The 20,786-nt window shown below is 39.9% G+C and overlaps 1 protein-coding gene across 1 annotated transcript in view; it reads right to left on the bottom strand.

The window, feature by feature from the left end:
* The window catches only part of LOC307003444 (rho guanine nucleotide exchange factor 26-like), a 49,746-nt gene that overhangs the window by 25,975 nt on the left and 2,985 nt on the right, over window positions 1-20,786 (bottom strand). Inside the window, exons 3-7 of the mRNA XM_079621833.1 lie at window positions 20,656-20,707; window positions 13,582-13,727; window positions 11,179-11,235; window positions 10,361-10,521; window positions 322-474 (exon numbers count right to left, since the gene is read on the bottom strand). Coding sequence (XP_079477959.1) covers window positions 322-474; window positions 10,361-10,521; window positions 11,179-11,235; window positions 13,582-13,727; window positions 20,656-20,707 — 569 coding nt within the window. The remainder of the gene's footprint in view (window positions 1-321; window positions 475-10,360; window positions 10,522-11,178; window positions 11,236-13,581; window positions 13,728-20,655; window positions 20,708-20,786) is intronic.

Raw genomic sequence — 20,786 nt, 5'->3', positions numbered from 1 at the left:
CAATTTGATTTGATCAGCCAATTGCGACTTTGTTTCTCTAAATCACAACTATATCTTTCAGTGTGACTTCATATCTCACAGATGCAATTTAATTTCACATACTTGCATCTTTATAGCTCACAATGTGATATTGCAACTGCCACTTGCTTTCATTTCTCGCAGTGTGACTTAATTTAATTATTCGTCTTTTAAACTTTATTTCAGAATTATAATTTTTATTTTTACTCGAGGCAGAAAAAATTTGTCCAGAAAAAGCTTCAGATCTGCTGGGCTAAAGGGTAAAAGTCAGAGGTGAGTTATGTGTGTATGTGTTGTACTCACAGGAGCCTTTGCAGGGTCCTCTGCTGGTACACCTCATTCGAGCAGTATGTCACATAGGGGTCAAAGTTTGCCTGAGCGTGCCTTGTAACGATGTCACTTATGTCATCGATTACGATATTCTGCTGGTGCCGATCTTCAAGTTCCTTGAAAAACCTGGAGGAATAAAGGAAAGAATACAATTGCATTAGGGTGTTAACATGCATGACATGCCTCACATAACATCAACACGAGTCAAAGCCAATGTGGGGAGCAACGTTTTAGTCATTCCGCATGCACAAACACGCACATATACACATGCAACACAAAGCCAGGAAACTGTTCTAACACCTCCTTCCCCAGCCTATGATCACATCAGAGCACAGAACATCCCGAAGCCCTTCAAATGACCAACCAGGGATGGCAGCATGAAAATCATACACGCATGCTCTTCCTGACCAGACACACTCTTCATGACCCGTCATAGGGAATTCACGATGTTTCAGTAATCCAGAGGATGCAGCTCAGAGCCATCTGTGCTGGAACCCGTGACCTCTAGTTCACAATCTCACAATAGACCACAGAAAGACAGAACCTGAATGCTAAATCTGGAAGTGATGTCAGTCAGATTGTTAGCGCAGGGGCCGTGACCCCGGGACCTATCTACAGGTGTTTGGAGCCCTATCGGCGAAGTCCAAATGAACAGGACTCAAAATACATTTGTGCAAAGGATAAAGTTGTAATGGTAGGTGTACCGAACATACACAGTGTTTTACTGAAAACATACTAAACCGTCAGTTCAGGGTAAAAAGCAAACATCTATTTCTGGTCCTGGGGGTTAAAACAGTCACTGAAAGCAAAGTTCAGCTGCTGTGTCAGGGAAAATCCATCAGATGAGTTTGGAAATATATTTTGACTTACAGTACAAAAGTCTCTCTATCCACAGCAAAGGAATCTGAGCTTTTATGTGAGCAATCCATCACACAAGCCAACCCAGACGGACACATATGCCACGGGCCATTTCAGGAATGCTTTGCACTTCTGTTCTGGTGCAGAATCAAGGCAACTGTACATGTTCATGTACATCTGTTTATCTGTCATTTACAGCAGGCCCAGTGTCAGTTCAAATGAGCCCGAATCATGTTCAGGAATCATGGAGGACCAGAGGGAAAGTCCCATTTGTGCACTATATTCAGCCAAATTGAAGTACATCATCAATGACAATAATATCACATCAACTAATTATTGCAAAGAGAGGTACATGAAGACAAAAAGAAGGACCAAAGAACTAACTATTCTGGATGTCCTTTGTCTTTGGCTCTCTATCAATGTTTGTTTGTAATGTGTAAATATGTTTGTTTATTTGAAACGATATGGCCTCTAGTAAACTGATGATATTTGTCTTGCTTATAGAGGAAAACATTAACAACACAAAACAATACTTCTGTCTGTGGTTTTCTGGGCCTAATTTATACTTAATCAACATCGTCTCTGACTGAGAGAGACTTCTCGCTTTTTATTTATTTTTATTTATCAAGTGTTTACAAATCAGAAGGACAGCTTGGGCTAAATGAGTCTCATCGTGAAACATCTCGCCAAACCAGTCCTTGAGAAGAAAACATTGTTGTAAAAAAACTGCAACTCAGGTGACTCAAGTTTGAGTCCCGACTTGAGGTCCTTTTCCGATCTTGTTCCCCTTTCTCTCCTCCCCACTGCTTCATGTCATCATCTATACTGCCCTATCCCAACAACAACACAAAAAAAAAAAAATCTTTATTGAAAACATTGTGCCCTTGAGCAAGGCACTTAACCTCAGTTTGCTCTAGGGGGATTGTCCCTGTAACTAGCATACTGTGGGCTCTTGTACAATTGTCTTGTGTTGTGTCCACACAGCTTTCAAAGTATACTCAACCGTGGACAAGCGTGAATGGGTGAGTTCGACATGTGAGTACAATTGCTTTTTTTATAGTCTACCAGCCTTTAGAGGGCAGCACTGAGTCATGTCATTTACAGGACATTCGCACGGAAGTATAGAAGAAGAAAAGTAGCGGATCGTATGTAAATCGTATGTTTAGCACAAGAACCTAAAAGAAAACGTTGCTTTGTTTACTGTTCTTGGAACAGCATGCTATTTTGTATTGTTCTTTCTGCACTCTTTGATTACTGCACAATATATCACAACTGTGTATATTGCCACCTAGTAGACTCTTCTTACACACCATCTGCTCGGACACAAAAATTGGTCTGCACACGGATGGGGTGCGCCAACGTAAGCGGACGAAAATGATGTCACACGGACAGTACCGCAACCCTTCTAGAAACGTGGACTTCTGAAGTATACTTCACACTACTGACTATTACAATCTGCAGAATGTAATTTAACAAGAAAACATGTTAAATGGATCTGAGAGTACATACCCTAACTGACAGCTGAAAGCTAAATGAAATAGCTATTCAATAAAACTCTGAGAATGTATACAAGATGTAGTTTTGCCAAGGCATTTAGCTCAAAACTAATTTTTCTTTGACTAAGAATGCCATAACCTCTCTCTCATGGTATGTTTACGCATTTGAGTTTGATTATAATGAACTCTGGAGCATTTGCTCTGTTAGAGCGGTTCATTTTTTTATATAAGTCTGAACGCTGCGATCCGAACCGTGGTGCGCACCAAACAAGCGAACCGAGGCCCCTGAAGAGGTGTGTCTCGAATCGATCCACTTCCAAACAAACTCTTGTGCGGTTCGACTGAAATATGAACACAAAGACAGGACCAAAGACATCTAAACGCGCAAAAAACAGGACGTAATGTCACAAGATTTAACCCTAAAAAGGACAGAATGCTCAAGCATACCTTTTTTTTCTCATAATAGGAGCAACATTGCCTATTACTGGTCAGTACAGGCGTCGGACATGACGTCTCCTTGCTGCAGTTCTTTGTTTGTGTGGACATCAGAGGAATTCCTGCCACTGTTTTGACTCTTACACATTTTAAGTTCTTCAGGAGTTGTCAGCTGGTAGAAATGCCATCATAAGTACACACATAGAATGAGTGTATTTAGTGTAGCACACAGCATTGTTTTGGATGTTCGGTAAGTTCTGTCGCAAAATATGCATCATAAAAGGTTTGGTCTAAAAAAAATGACAGTGTGAACGCTAAGCGAACCAAGACTAAATGTATAATTTTCTTTTAATATCCGAACCAAACTAACCAAGAGAACCGAGCTACAAATGTGAACACTCCCTCAGACATAACACAGATTTAATAACCTCAGACAGTATGCATTAACTGCAATTATCCCACAAGTTCATTATGTTTTACTGGAACAGTGCTCACTGCCAGATGTCTGTAAATGTTTAAAGAATTTAGTAAATATTTAATCCATCTGTGTGAACATAGCCAGTTGGACTTTGATCACAGGTTTTACGTGCACTGGCCACAGCAGTGAACAGCTCTGAGGGATATTTGTGAAGACAATTAAACATCAGCAACATCCGAGCTCTGTGTTTATTGGATAAAGCTGGTACAGTGTAGAAGTGCAGGACATCTAATTTGGTATTACCTCTAAAGACATATAGGTATAGTTCTTTTCAGATAAGACATTATATCACAAGTCATAAATTACACACATCCATATTGAAAACGTGAATTTTGAACCTGTTATGTTTATTTAAACAAATGTATGTTGTATCATTTATAAGTATAAGTAACCAGATAAGAAAGTTTGGGGTGCGAGTGTGTGTGAGCAGTTTACGTTGTAAAGCAAAACATTAAAGTAACGTCAAGTTATGTTTACCACAGACCTCACTCGCATATTGGAAACCCCAATTATGAAAACAAGAAAATCTCGAGGAAAACAGTGGCGATTTAGTCCTCAGGGTTTTGATGTCATCCCTGCAGAACTCTATTAGTGTGGGATGAGCATGTGTTAATGAGGCTCACCAGCTGGACTGCTCCTCACAGATGGAGAATAGAAAGTGAAACCATTTCTTGTGTTCTGAAAATACAGCACTGTGCTTCTCACCACAGGTCAGCGGCGGTAAGTCCTGTCCGTAGGGCATTAACAGATCAGAACATTCGTTCATGAGTGTAGGCAGCAGGGATCAGGGCCATAAAAGTGTTGGGATGAGGCATGGACAACACTGACATATGTGCACACACACACACACACACACACAAGATTTTGTCATTTTAGTTCTTTTCCTTCTCACTGACCAGATGGGTGAAGGGCTGAGAGACTGTCTACATGAAAACAATGGTTCCAAACATACGAGAGTCGGCTGAATGGTCCAGTATGTAACTGATTATACAATGAGAGTTCTATGGTAAATGGAGGTTTTCAAAACTGAATGTCCATCTAGATATCTAGTTACAAAATATCCGTAATGTGACAGTTTCAAGTCAAAAAGGATATTCAGCAGGTTAAAAAAAAATGTATGGTGACATTTCCATGGATATGGGGATCTCAATGTGGCTGTGAATGTGTGTATATTGTTATATTGTACACATTTTCAATGGTCAAAAGCCAAATGTGTGTCCCTTTTGCATACAGCTGTTTTTTTTTTTTAAGAGGAATTTCAGCCTAGTAAATCTCATTCCTAGTAATATGCATGCTAATTAGCAACTAGTTGATAGTGAGAATTGGACCCTAAGCTAAAGTGTAACCAGATATTTCAATATCCTTTAAGATTCGGGTTCTAAACAAACTTTTCTTTTGACATTTTCGTTTTTAAAGCCTATACGGTTCACTCCCTGAGATATGGGGAACTCAATGCAGGTAAATGTGCAAATTGTTGTATTTTACCCATTTTCAATGGTCACTCTGCATGCAGCAAATACTTAATACATTTAAAGAGGAAGAACAAATAAATACCTTTATTTATTCACATAAAAGCAATAATGTCACTATTTTGATCTTTGAATGTCTGTTGTCATTAATAATAAGGAAATCATGGCAATTTAAGTGGCATTTAAATTGACATTTATTTTATTTTTTTTGGATTTTTAGAAAGGGTCATCCACAAACTCTGGAAGACAAATTAATTATACTTTGAATGTTTTCTTTCTCAAAGTGATACTGTCTACTATTGCTGATTGAAGGCACAAAACAATGCCTGGATTGTGGCTTGACCGGTACACAGCACTCATCACAACGTCCTGGCAACTTGAATGATTTGGAACCCACATGGGTCACAAGGACACAAGAACATCCTGCCTATCATCACCACACTTAATGCTGCAAATATACCACTTCTGATTGTACACTGCAATGTATACTACATTAATTCTATTTTGCAAGATACTGCAGTACGGCCAAACTAAAATAATTTAAATTAATGCCGTACAAGGTGATACAAATATTAAAAAGTCATATGACCAAAATCTTATTTTACTTGATTTTATTTCATTGTTAAAAAAACAAGAACAAAGATGAAAACAACAGGACAAGTGCAGTATAAGAAAGATACAAATAAAAAGAAACGACTTCAATTTCGGGAGTAGGTAGATTTAAAATGTAGGCTACCTTATTTCGGGAGTAGGTAGATTTAAAGGAGGGCTATGCAGTTTCTGGAATTTCTTCGCTGTATTCTCGCTTTTTGCTCGCAGGTTTCTCTATAGAGCTCCCCCTACAGCTTCGGAATAGATATTTGATTATTCTTCAATATTCTTATTCTTCACCGTGACGTTTATGGAACGAAGCATATTTGAAATAGAGTCTTAAAATGTGTTATTCTTCAGTCTTCACTGTATGAATGAACGAATGAATGAAAGAATGATTGTATGAATGAATTTTCTCTTTTTTTCCCTTTTTTATACACATGAAAAACCCTGCTGTCACTGTTTCTCTGCTAAATTTACCTAAAGTAATTTTTTTGGAAGTGTAAGCCCAACTCAATCGACCCAATGGAGGCATTGATCAGCGGGGAAGGTCTTTGCGCATTACTGTCTTTCTTCGTGGCAAAGTAATTTGATTAAATGAAATACATATTCTCTTGTATTAACTCGTTATTTCATCTGACTCCATAAATGAAAAGGTTTTAATGATATCTGTGCATCATTAAATGTGAGCGAATGTTTAACTATTCTTTTTAACTCTTTACTGAAAATAATGCATTAGAATAATGTCAGTTAGAATAAAATCACATGTTTACAATTTATTATGTCAGGTAAATGTATCATGCCAATTTCATAATCAGTTCAAACATAATAGATACAAAACATCAAATGAGTAAAAGACGTAGGTTAAACCCGACATTTTTAAATACATGATGTGGAGTGCCGGCATCAACTCTGCATCACGGGCTAATTTGAGTTACAAAACGCCCGAGCCTCTTGTTGCATTTCTTTATATAGACAGACCAAGGCAGAAACCTCTTTTCAAGTATAAACATGAGTTCACAGTGGGAATTTACATTAATCACTGTCCCAGACTTACTGAGGGCAAAAGTTGATACATGGAAACATTTGCTAACAATGGGAATTTGAATTGAGTTTACACCTTCTGAGAGCAGGAGACCGTTTGCCTGGAAGACCCACCCTCCTTTGTGTGCAAGTTATCTCTAAACTCTTAACTTTATTACCTTTTGTTTTACTCTTTGAGAATGAGACCTTTGTACCAGTCGCACTGAGACATTTACAATGATACAAACATGTGTAATATTAATAATTATTCACATTAAACCATATAGATTCTGGGTGAATTGCAGGTGATCTCAGCATGAGAGAGGGAGAGGGGGAAGAGAGAAAGAGATGTGTTCTGAGGTGAGACTTTTTGTCTCAAATGGTGAAGCTAACTTCACAAGAAAGAGTTTAAATGTTAATTTCCAGCAAGGTCTTTTGTCTTCTCGGGGTGTGGTTGCTCCTCAACCAGACTGAATAATTTACATTTCCTAATTTCTGAAGTCTTACAGAAGATATGTACTTTTAAGAGTACATTTAAAAGTGAGTACTTTCACTATTATTTGCGTACATTTAATGACAAAAAATTTACTTTTACTTAGTTACACTCGGTGATGTTCCTTATGTTACTTTATTCGTAATGCAAACGTTAAAGGCGTCCTATTATGCTTTTTCACTTTTTCATCTTTAGTTAGAGTGTAATGTTGCTTTTTGAGCACAAAAAAGATCTGCAAGGTTACGAAGCTCAAAGTCCACTCCAAAGGGAGATTATATTGCCAAAAGTATTAGGACACCCCTCCAAATCATTGAATCCAGACGTTCCAATCACTTCCATGACCACAGTTGTATAAAATCATGCCCCTAGGCATGCAGACTACTTCTACAAACATTTTTGAAAGAATGGGTTGCTCTCAGGAGCTCAGTGAATTCAAGCGTGTTACTGTGATAGGTTGCCACCTGTGCAATAAGTCCATTCGGGAAATTTCCTCACTACTAAATATTCCACGGTCAACTGTTAGTGGTACTATAACAAAGTTGAAGCAATTGGGAACAACAGCAACTCGGCCACGAAGTGGTAGGCCACGTAAAATCACAGAGTGGGGTCAGCGCATGCTGAGGCGCACAGTGCGCAGAAGTTGCCAAGTTTCTGCCGAGTCAATAGCTACAGACTTCCAAACTCCGTGTGGCCTTCAGATTAGCTCAAGAACAATGCGTAGAGAGCTTCATGGAATGGGTTTCCATGATCGAGAAGCTGCATCCAAGTCTTACATCACGAAGTGCAATGCAAAGCGTGCAATGCAAAGCATCGGATGCAGTGGTGTAAAGCACGCCGCCACTGGACTCTAGAGCAGTGGAGACGTGTTCTCTGGAGTGATGAATCACGCTTCTCTCTCTGGCAATCCGATGGACGAGTCTGGGTTTGGTGGTTACCAGGAGAATGGTACTTGCCTGACTGCATTGTGCCAAGTGTAAAGTTTGGTGGAGGAGGGATTATGGTTGTTTCTCAGGGGTTGGGCTTGGCCCCTTAGTTCCAGTGAAATAAACTCTTAATGTTTCCGCATACCAAGACATTTTGGACAATTTCATGCTCCCAACTTTGTGGGAACAGTTTGGGGATGGCCCCTTCCTGTTCCGACATAGAGCTTAGATCGGGCCAAAATAAAAAAAGCCTGACCCTACTCGAGCCCGTGCACGTTGTGTCCGAGCCCGGCCCGACACATTAACTGTAATTATGAGCCTGAACCCAATTTAAACCCAACCATTTTTTTAATACGTGGCCGTTATAACTGACGTTCTCAACTACAATTCTGAGTTGTTTGAACTAAAGTTACAGAAATCTGTTTAGAATTATCTTAATGAATAATGCAACAAGGACAAGCACGTAAACTGCGTTGTTTGTTTATTCAGAATGGAATGGATCGCAAGTGGATCCGAATGAAGAAACGTAAAAAACGTGAACAATGATGAACACAGAAAATGAACAACAATGAACTTTGAACCTACTACTCTAATATAGAATATTTTTTAAACAAAATAGCGTCCACAGTTGCTGGTTTCAAAGCGGTCCTCCTCTGCTCTCTCTCGTTCAGCCAGCTGCGCTGAACACTCGCCCGCTTCTGTCATAGGCGAGCAGCGCACGCACTTAATGCACTCGACAAAACCAACACATATGTTGTCACTGCCCACGACTTAAATGGTTCCATACCTCCGGCTTTCCACCAAACTTGCTCAAAGTTAATTCTTCTGTTTTTCTTCAAGCTCCATGTTGCACTTGAGCTACACAATGGAGCACAGCAGTGACACGTGAAGTGCTTGATCAAGGGCCCGACCCGAGGATAGTGGCGGGAAATATCGGGTCAAGTTCGGGCTCGGGCAGAGAATCTAAGCTCTATTCCAATATGACTGTGCACCAGTGCACAAAGCAATGTCCATAAAGACATGGATGAGCGAGTTTGGTGTGGAGGAACTTGACTAGCCAGCACAGAGTCCTGACCTCAACCCGATAGAACACCTTTGAATTAGAGCAGAGACTGAAAGGCCAATATCTAGCCCTCTTGTCCAATATCAGTGCCTGACCTCATAAATGCACTTCTAGAAGAATGGTCAAAACTTCCCATAAACACACTCCTAAACCTTGTGGAAAACCTTCAACCAGAAGAGTTGAAGCTGTTATAGCTGCAAAGGGCCAACTCCATATTAAACCCTATGGATCAGGAATGGGATGTAATTAAAGTTCATGTGAGTGTAAAGGCCCAAAACTTTTTGCAATGTAATGTAGTTTATTTAACAGAATCCACTTTCCAAGAACTACAACGAATAGAATAATTTGGACTACAACGTGTTTTTCACATAGTGGCACTATAATAAGCCACTTTTTGCTAAAAAATATTTATTTGAAGTTTAAAGGGCTAGTTAGTCCAAAAAATTTGAATCCTGTCATAATTTACTCATTCTCAAGTTGTTTCAAACATGTATGAATTTCTTTCTTCTGCTGAACACAAAAGAATATATTTTAAAGAATATGGATAACCAAACAGTAAATGATGACATCATTTTCATTTTTGGGTGAACTATCCTTTTAAGACTCGCTTGCTATCAGAATATGCTAAATGGAAATACTCGCAGGACTTTCTAAAATTTACAGATAAGGATATAACTATAAAATGTAAGATATGCGCTGAGAAAATACATGTCAGAGGTATTAAACAGCACACACATCTGCCAAAGCATGACAGGGCAAGCTGCTGTAAACGTGTATGATTTTGTTTGAATCGCATATAGATATAGTATATAAGTATATAATATAATATAATAAATATAAATATAAAGTATTATCATGCTTTGACCCCAATGATTGCCCCTTGCTACTATATATTTTTTTTTTTTATCTTTCTTATATAGTATTTGTCCTATTATTTGTAATTTGCATCTTTATTCTTATTTTTAATATCAAAGATAAGATAAAATAACAAAAACAACAATATTGAAATTTATGTTATAATAGTGAAATAAATTATCATAAAATAAGATTTTCATCACAGCCCAAATTTCTCTCCAGTATTCTTCTCCAAGGTCCTATATCAGCACCATATAAAACACTGTCAGAGCTAGAAGAGATGTCTATCAGCAAACTTATCTGAATGTATCTAAGAGACAGATCTTACTTTTTGCTGGCCTCGCAGACATCAACGATGTTGGAGAAGAGATGGTGATGTTCTGTTTTGTTAATAGTTTCGCTGAGCTCATTTGAGTTCTTGAAGAGGCGAACGAGGATCTCCAGACTGTGTAAATAACTGTGCTCTGATGAGATGACCTCAAATATGGCCTAAGGGAGAGAAACCGTTTTTAGACCTTGCATTTCACCAGTCTAGTTTCAATTACTAGAGATATCATGCTCATCTATGAGGATCTCTCCTAGCCGACAAAAAGCAGGATAATAACAGGTGAAAGTTGACACGGAGCTGAAAGGAACTGATTAAAATAATAAACACATCAGACAAATCTAAAAGGCACAGAGTTTGAGCAATGATCTGTTGCATTGTCCTTGTCTTAAGCTTCTCTGCTCAAATGCTCAGTGAACATTTTTTATAACAATTTTTTTTTTTATAAAATTGTACTGACCCCAAACTTTTGATCAGTAGTGTGAATAATAATTGATCTGGTCCATAAGTCATTTCTATTGTATTAGTAATTACAATATTAGTATTGTAATTTCTCTTTTAGTCCAAGTTCCTTTATGATTGTCGTTTTTCAGCCTAATGTCTTTAAAGCAAAATATGATTTGTGGAATTTTATGCAAAACCGAGAGAAAAAGTTCAGGGATACACCTATGCAAGGCCAGATTTTAATGGTTCATTCAAATTGGCAAGTGACAGGCAGCACAGAATAAGCAGTATTTATAATGTATTTCAAAACTTTTTGATATGAGCAAAACCAAAAGAGAGAAAAAGAGAAAGTCAGGAAGGCTGATGTGGAACTTTACCTCTTGTCTCTTTCGTTCTTCTTGATTTAACAGCTCACACTTTCCACTTTTTTTAACCTGGAATAGAGAGTTGAGGATAAGCATCTCACTTACAAATGAAAATGAATTAGTATAAATGCATTCTTCAAAGTGTCCTTTATGTATAAGTATCAGGGGTAAGGTTCATCATCTTCAACGGGTTAGGACAGATTGTTTTCATAAACCCGAGTTTACATCAGGGGTCCTCAAAGAGCGGACCGCGGTCCGGTTCCCCGACTTGGTTCCAACTGGACCACGAGGCATAATGACAATGGTAGCACCATTTGCCGTTTCTACAGTTTAAAGTAAGCAGCGTGTCAAAACAACAGAGCAGTATATACACCACAAGCGCTCAGGGTAATTTATACTTGCGGTATATTCTTGGGTTTTCTCCGATCAATTTTTTACCGGTCCAACCAGCGAACAGAGGGAGTGGTTGAGAACGATGACGTGGAGGTCGTGTGCTAGTTTGAGTTGACATACTTCAGAAGACCCACGACCAAACGTTCCAGAGTGACTCTAAACATCCAGAGTGGCTCTAAGCAGATCCAATAGTTTTAAACTTCAACAGAGTACCCGCCTACAAGGAAGTTAACGCTTGTCAATGGAGAGTGGCCAGTCTCCATGTAAAAATGAAATGTACGAGAGTCTGGTAGGACCAGGCTACAAATCTGTATGATCAAACAGCCAAACTCATAACTCTATATTCTATTCTTAACTGCGTGAGTTCATCCATCAGATATTTTAAATAATATCTGAGTAACGGATGTGTTTGACCCTCGCAGCTCACAGCCGTGGCAGCTTCCATGGATCTTTTCCAGGATCTTTGAATAAGTGCAACTCATTTCTCCATCTCTGAGTGTAAAACCAACCACTCATGATTAACACTGGACTTATTAACACGATTATACAGTTCAATGTGGCTCTCACATTACATAGCATGGCAGACTAACAGTTTCTAAGCGCAGTTCCGTTCAAACAGTGCAGGTTGCAGAGAATGCGGTTGGGAGTGCTTGAACATTTGCATGTGTCAGTTTGGTTATAGAATGCTGTTGTTGCCCATCAATAGAATGCATTTCGGCCTTAGCATCCACAGACAATTTTTTCGAGCTTGGAAACAACTTGCCAGTGAGTACAAATCTTTATCATATGGACTAATGTCTTCACCAAAATGTGTGAAGAAAAAGCACCCTCAGACTCTCTATGGCTCTATTCACAACAAAGCAACAAAGCGTTTATTTGCACCATTTTTATTTCATAAATGCTTTTTGAAGCATAAAAGTTTTGGTACTGTGGACTTTCAGTGAAGGGACAGAAATCTCTCAGGTTTCAATAAAATATCTTCATTTGTGTTTCGAAGATGTCCAATGGGTATGGAACGACATGAAGGTGAGTAAATGATGATCGATTTTTTATTATTTAAATAGTGTGTGCCTAAATAATTAGTTTCTTCAAATTTAAACACAACTAAATGAAACTAAAATCTCATGATAGTGTTTATAGTTCTACTAATAATAGTATTAATATATATATAATTTCTTATCTGGACTTATATGTGTTTGTGCATGTGATGGTGTTTTCACAGGTAGATACACCTACACTGCTCTGCTTTAAAGCTGTATGCCCTCCTGCTAAAACCAACAGTACACCACACAACCAGAGATCTCTCATAAGAGCCCATATACTCCAGCCATTTCGAACTGATACAATTTCTCTTCTTCCTTTTGTACACATTGTCCTTTCTTTTGTCTGTGTCACTCTACATTCTTTGATGTAGATATTAGATTTTGACCTACACTCTCCATTTTTATTTCTCTCTTTCTAGCATTCTAGCATTCTCTTGCTTGTTCTTTCTGATGGTGGTTGTTGGTTCATAACAATGATACAGTAACCTTAGCATTAGAGCATTCCTGCTTAAACATTGCCAGATATTAGTAAACAAAAACACTGGGGAACAGAAGTGTAAAATAGTGTTAAAGCCTTCCAAACCTAAGTACGTAATTCCATAACTGGTCATTACACTGTTCTATCCCTCTACATTTTTTAAAATTTTCCATGGGGAAGAATTATCTGGTATTTGCCAAGGAACTGGAGGCTTGCCAGACCATTTCCCAATGGACAAGCTTATCCCAGCCCACTCTCCTTCTGTTTCCCTCCTACATTTGGATAAAAAACACCTGCTTTCAATCCCTTGCTCTCTTGAATAAAAACTGAGGCTAGGACACCCAGCAAAACAGAGCCGTATGACATTCCTTAAGATTCCAGAATTCCCCAACGCTGCCACAGCAGAGTGTGTTAAAGATCATAAACAAATATCCATTTGTGTAAAACTGTAAATGTCCATCAAAACTCAAAGATTTTGAAAGGTGTGCATATGTTCCTCACCACACTAAGCTGACTCCACGATGTCCGGATGGGTCTGTATTGGACCACAATGCCTTCATCTGGCTGAGGTTGTTTGGGCTCAGTGTCCTCATCAGAATCATTGTGCAGTGCTTTCTCTTGGTAATTCTGGTACAGAACTTCTTCCTCTAAAACAACATAACACATAGTAACTTTGAAAGACTGTGAAAACATTCCTATAAATGATCACCTGATGGCACAGTCTGAACTACACATTTCACATATTTAACATACAATTTAACATACAATTTAACATGACTGTGACCAGTTTGGACAGACATTAATCTATCTTCTGTTTCATCTAAAAAAAATGTATATATATATTAAAATAAATATACTTAATACTTAATTTATTATTACAATATCCAAATATGATACTAAATCCCACAGAAAAAAAGGCTTCCATTTGAGACGTGCTGTCTTTGCATTTGAACATTGCACATTTTAAACAATAACGTTACACGCATTTAAAATGTTAGCCAATACAAAAGTATTTATTGAAAAAAGTTGACAATGAATAGACAGGAGTCCAATAATAGCAAAACGAATCACTTATTCTAAAAAGAATATCAAGTATAAGTTAGACGAATCTGACATATAATGAGGGCTGTGTTAACAGTAAAACGTCAGTCTATTTAAACGTCCGTCCGTTGAACGAATTTTAAAAACACGGATGGATAATACAAATTGCTTTCTGACATTTTGACAGAAAAAAACACAGGCAAACAAAATAGAACAAAATTTTGCCTGTCAATTTTTATTTTACAATATCTTATATCTGTGTGCGGTGCGCGCGTCCGTGTTTGTGAGAGAGCTCGCGCAGCACTTATACAATGGTCATTTGGGCTGCGGCTGAGAGCTTCGAGATGCTCCGCCCTATGGCCTGTGCAGCGGATTTTGTGGCGCGAAGAGCTAGGTCCTCCTTAAATCCGGCACGCTGATAGCTTCCGGTCCTTCCTCATCCAGTTTACGGAGAAGGTCAGCCTGCATGGCTGAAGTCGTGCGGCAGGCTTTTGATGGTAGCGCCATCTTGCCACGCCGTCCAGCAGAGGGCGGGCAAAGATGGGCCGCTACAGCTTCTTCCACCGGAGGAAGAGAATGGTATCCTCAGTTCTTAGCACCGTCCACCACGGAGAATGCTGCTGAGACAGGGGTACGCATTCTGGCTGAGAAGGGGGCTTTCAAGGACTTTGTGACTTCTTCATGAAGCTCAGGAAGAAAAGGCGCGAAACGCGGTCCCCTTGCAGGAAACATTCATCCAGCTGGTTGACGCACCTCGGGCGTCGACCACTCAAGGCCGAGGCTCTCTACGCTCTGCTTCAATGCCGGCTCTTTTCCCGGAAGGCTGGCGAGCAGAGGAGGTGAGATCCACAGAACTCGACCAATCCTCACCGTCAGACGCCAGGATCGAGCAGCTGTCATCCTCCACAGGCTCCTTCTTCGTCATCCATGGCGGAAGCGGCGGTGGACGGCGGCCGCTGTCCGTCAGTGAGAGACTCGAGGGAAGCTGGCGGCGAAGCTGGCGGGCGAACCGGCGAGCTTTCGCGGGCTGGAGGAGGTTCTGGAGCCCGCTGAGCACTGCACTTTTTACGGCGCGGCACCGCAGCGGGCAGAGGTGCAGTCTCGGCAAAAGATGCCATGCGAGTCCTCAGAGTCACCATGGGCATCTGCTCACAGTGAGGGCATCCGCCGTCAGCGAGCGCGAGAGCTGCGTGATCCTCACCCAGGCAGGAAACGTAGATGACATGGCGGTCGCTGAGTGGGGCTAGACACGAGCCACAGAAGGTACGAGGAATCTTGAAAAAGACGCTCTTACGCCGGGTTCACACCGCACGCAGAAGCGCCAGTTTCGGCGTCTGGTCTAATTTTTGCGCGAGCCGCGAGTGATCTGCGTCAATTTTCTAATTAAAATACCGCGAGAACACACAAACAAACAGGGAAACAGAGAGAGAGAGAGGCAGGCAGGAGTTGATAAGTGAAAATGGATGATGTCAAATTACTCGCACTGGGAAACAGGAAGAGGAAAATAGATTTAATAAATTTGAAGCGAGGATGTATATTTCAACGGTATATCTACACTAGCCTACTAGGCTACTACTGTCTACCATATTCTCTCTCTGGCTGCAGGTGTGTCTCGACAACGGATTAATAAAAGAAGTGTACAAACTTCTTGGTTACAGAAACATGGTGTATTAATTTTATGAGGTTATTTACTTAACCATGATGTAAAAAATAGCTCTGAATAAACAACAACTGAGCAGAAGTGCTTGTCGACCTCGGCGAAGAATACGCGTCTGGTGTGAACAGGCACGCGCCGGGCCGCGCGTGATTTTCCGTTCCGCGCCGCTCCCGCGTCCGGTGTGAACCCAGCGTTAGGATGAGAGTGTGAGTCGCAGCGGCGAGCACACACTCTAGTAGAGAAAAAGGATATAATACGCCGGATAGTGTGGCAGAAACGGCGACTGAAGGCGACAAGTTGTCGACCAGCGGTTTCAGATGCAAAGGCTCGTCCCGCGTATCAATTTGAACCGGAGTCGGACCCAGAACAAGCTCTGAAGAAGTTCGACAATTAAGGCTCGAACAGGAGTTTCTGAATGGTTGGTTAACGTAATGTCCCTTTGATCTATCTTTTTATGTACTGGCAGTGAGATACGAATGCTATGTGTTTACTGATGTACCGGTATACGTTAGTTCATTGACAGATTGATGTTACAGCTAATGGTCATGAAAAACTTTTTTTCGGTAAATGTAGGCTTGTCAGTGATGAACAAAACTTTACACTCACTTCTTCTGGAGGTGCAGTAGGAACACGAATAGTTGGTACCGATTATTTTTTCAGGAGCATCTTCTTAGCAAAACCAGCTTCATACTGACCCGCGTTTATAAAGCAGTCTGGTGAGAAATTATTCGTGCAAACATGAAAGCATTGACGTTGATCGTGGGGAATATTCCCATCGAAAACAAAACTCAGCCACTGACTGCGTCTTCAGCGGTTCGGATTTAGGAACATCAAAATGACTGCTGTGTTCGTTATTACACCCAAGAGCAGAACACCACAATCGCTTAGACGCCATTCTGCTCCAGTGTATCAACAATGGCGGACTCTGATGACGCTCAGGGTGGGTCTGTGTTGAAACGCTGCTGTCAAATAACAATCGTGGGAGGGGCGTCCGACCGTGTGACGTCAGACGGCTCGATTTGAGACAGGGGAGAACATATAAGGAGATTTTTTACAAACCACTGGATGGATTTTTATCATTATATGATGGTTGTGTACAGGCACTGCAAACACACATTTCAGTACAATCAACTTGTAAAAGTGCATGTACCATTATATGACCCATTTAACAGCGCTGAAAAACTAAAGCTTAGAGAATTTACTAAATTCTATTACAATCGTGTTCTCAGTTTAATGTTATGTAATATAGATTGGCGCTGCACATCTTGCACTTAACTGTATTTCATAATAAAAGTAATTCCTGGTATCACTGCAGTGCGCATTTTCAAATCCAGTTTCACTTTATTTCGCCGGTCTGGAAGGCATGCTCTCTTAACGGTAACCAATCAGACCTCAGGAACCGGCCCAAATGCGGCAATAACCAATCAGAAAAAAGAAGAATATATTTTTAAAGTCAGGGCGATCACCGTTTTCATGATCGATTGTTGCTGTCACGAACGAGTACGATCGCTTTTGCCCATCCCCAGGTCTAAAAGACAGTGGAAATGTGTGCTGCGGTCAGATAAGTCCATGTTTCAGCTTGTTTTTGGAAAAAACAGACATCGAGTTCTCAATCCCAAAGATGAAAAGGACCATCCAGATTTTCATCAGTGACGGGTGCAAAAGCAAACATCTGTCATGGTATTGGGGTGCATCAGTGCAATCGGCATGGGTAACTTCCATTTCTGTGAAGGTACTGACATGGAGGCATATATTTGGATTATACAGAGACATAAACTGCCATCAAGATGACATCTTTCCTGAGAAGCAAGACAATGCCAGGCCCAGGCCTCATGCTAATACTGAGTGGTTTCTAGACACTCGGCACCATAGAAGAGATGGGCCTGACTGCAGTCCAGATCTGTCTCTTATTGAAAATGTATGATGATGACCCATAATGAAAAGGAGAATCAGGCAACGATGACCACAGACTGTTGAGCAGCTGTCGTGTAATTAAAAGGAAAGGTGATGTGACAAGTGGTAAACATGTCTCTGTCCCAACTTGTAGCAGTGTGTAGCAGGCATCAAAATCAAAACTTGTTTATATTTACAAAATACAATTAAGTTGGTCAGTGAAAACATTGGAATAGATCAAAATGAATAGAAAAGGCAGTATCCTCACAACTATGTTCCTTTTTAGAAAGAAATTATATCTGCGAGGATTTCCAGTCAGAATTTAGATACTATCATAGTACTGAGACAGCTCTCATTAGAGTCACAAATGATTTGCTCTCATCATCCGATCGTGGTTGTATCTCTCTGTTACTCGATCTTAGTGCTGCATTTGATACCATCGACCACAACATTCTTTTGAATAGACTCGAAAATTATGTTGTCATTAGTGGAATTGCACTATTATGGTTCAAATCATACTTATCTGACCATTATCAGTTTGTAGCAGTAAATGAAGAGATGTCATATCAATCAAAAGTTCAGTATGGAGTACCACAAGGCTCAGTACTAGGACCGCTGCTGTTCACCCTATACATGCTACCCTTGGGAGATATCATTAGGAAGCATGGAATTAGTTTTCACTGTTATGCTGATGATACTCAGCTCTATATTTCTTTGCGCCCTGACGAAACGCACCAATTCACAAAATTAACGGAATGCATAGCTGATATAAAAATTTGGATGACTAGTAATTTCCTACTACTTAATTAAAAAAAAACAGAGTTTCTAATTATTGGGAAAAAAACCTCTGCACGTATTAACCCAGAATACTGTCTAAAAATTGATGGCTGCTCTGTCAAGTCTTCATCGTCGGTTAGGAACCTGGGTGTGCTCTTTGATACCAATCTTTCATTTGAAAGCCATGTTTCTAGCATCTGTAAAACGGCATTCTTCCATCTTAAAAAATATATCTAAATTATGACATATGCTTTCAATGAAAAATGCGGAACAGTTAGTTAATGCGTTCATTAACTCAAGGCTAGAATATTGTAATGCTCTACTGGGTGGTTGCCCTGCACACTTCATAAACAAAGTCCAGTTTGTCCAAAACGCAGCAGCTAGAGTTCTCACTAGAACCAGAAAGTATGACCATATTAGCCCCGTTCTGTCAACACTGCATTGGCTCCCTATTTAACATGGTATAAATTTAAAAATATTGCTGACTACTTACAAAGCACTAAATGGTTTAGCTCCGCAGTACTTGAGCGAGCTCTTAACGCATTATAGTCCTTCACGTCTACCGCGATCTCTAAATTCTGTCCAGTTGATAATACCTAGAATATCAAAATCAACTGTAGGCGGTAGATCATTTTCCTATTTAGCACCTAAACTTTGGAACAGTCATCCTAACATTGTCTGGGAAGTAGACACACTCTTGTCAATATACATTTCTATTATTCAAATCAGTTAAATGATTATTAGGCTGCATAGATTAGGTCAGCCAGAACCGGGGACACTTCCTATAACACCTGATGTACTCATTACATCATAAGAAGAATGGCATCTATGCTAATGTTAGTCTTTCTGTTTATTCCGAGGTTTACTGAAGTCAGCCCGATCCGGGCTGTATCCAGATCAGATGGTGGACCTGCGCCTGGACCCATCCACAACGCATCCCTGAAGTGCCAGCCTCATCAGCCCTATGAAGGCCTCATCGACACGACAGCCATCGCCACTGATCCTCAACAAACTCGTCTCCATACCGACGTAATGACTCCGACTTCCAACCAAATGGAACTGGATAAATATTCTGAAATTTCAGATCCAATCTGACTTCTGACCTGTAATGCTGTCTGAATCATAAACATACTAGGGATGGTCTAAATACCATTTTTTGAGCTGCGAAGCTTCGGTAGTAATGAACATCGAATATTCGAAGCCTCGGAGAGAGGGGGCTGAACATAGATGAGAACCGGTTTGAGGGGGATGCCAGGTGTGCAAAAAAAAGAAGAAAAAAAAGAAGAAAAAAAATGAATATTCGAATGTCAAATTTTCTAATCGAATACCAACCCACCGAACGAATATTTGAATATTAGGGTCCAGCCCTAAAACATACACTGTTCGTTCATTGGCCAGAGGAGAACTGGCCCCCGACGGAGTCTGGTTTCTCCCAAGGTTTTTTTCTCCATTCTGTCACCTGATAGAGTTTTGGTTCCTTGCCACTGTTTCCTTGGCTTTTGGCTTGCTTAGTTGGAGACATTTAATATTTAACAATATTATTGATCTTTCTTACTTAAAGGGATAGTTCACTTTAAAATTAAAATTCTATCATCATTTACTCACCCTCAAGTTGTTTCAAACCTGTATTAATTTATTTCTTCTGCTGAACACAAAGAAAGATATTTTGAAGAATGTCAGTAACCAAACAGTAGTCTGTACCCATTGACTTCCATAGTAGGAAAAAAAAATACTATGGAAGTCAATGGGTACAGACTACTGTTTGGTTACCGACATTCTTCAAAATATCTTTCTTTGTGTTCAGCAGAAGAAATAAATTAATACAGGTTTGAAACAACTTGAGGGTGAGTAAATGATGACAGAATTTTAATTTTAAAGTGAACTATCCCTTTAAGGTGAACGATGACGCAATTTTCTTCTAGAAACAAACTTTATTGTATTATTTTCATGTTATCACTGTGAAGCTGCTTTGATACAATCTGTATTGTAAAAAGCGCTATATAAATAAAGGTGACTTGACTTGACTTTGATCAGGTCACTCACACTTGTGAAATGGTTGCAATGTAGAGCACTGATTAAAGTACCTATCATAGATAAAAATATTTCATCATGCATATCAAATGAAGTAGAGTTCACCTTCACCTAGTCTCTGTTGAGTGTGCTCTATGTAGTACACAGAAAGGTCTGGAGGATGCTCCAATGCTTACCCTCACTGTCAAACGTCCGCTGGGTTGGGAGGCCTTTCTTCCGCTCCACATTCTGCAAAAAGCACAAGTGATTGATTAGTTGTGCTTGACAATTGAGATTTGGACATTATTTATCCTTTTGATCTTTCATT

Source organism: Phoxinus phoxinus, assembly GCF_949152265.1.
Source record: "Phoxinus phoxinus genome assembly, chromosome: 8".
In the NCBI taxonomy this organism is placed as follows: Eukaryota; Metazoa; Chordata; class Actinopteri; order Cypriniformes; family Leuciscidae; genus Phoxinus; species Phoxinus phoxinus.
The sequence above is the reverse complement of the archived record's forward strand: the minus strand, read 5'-3'. Positions and strand labels throughout refer to the sequence as shown.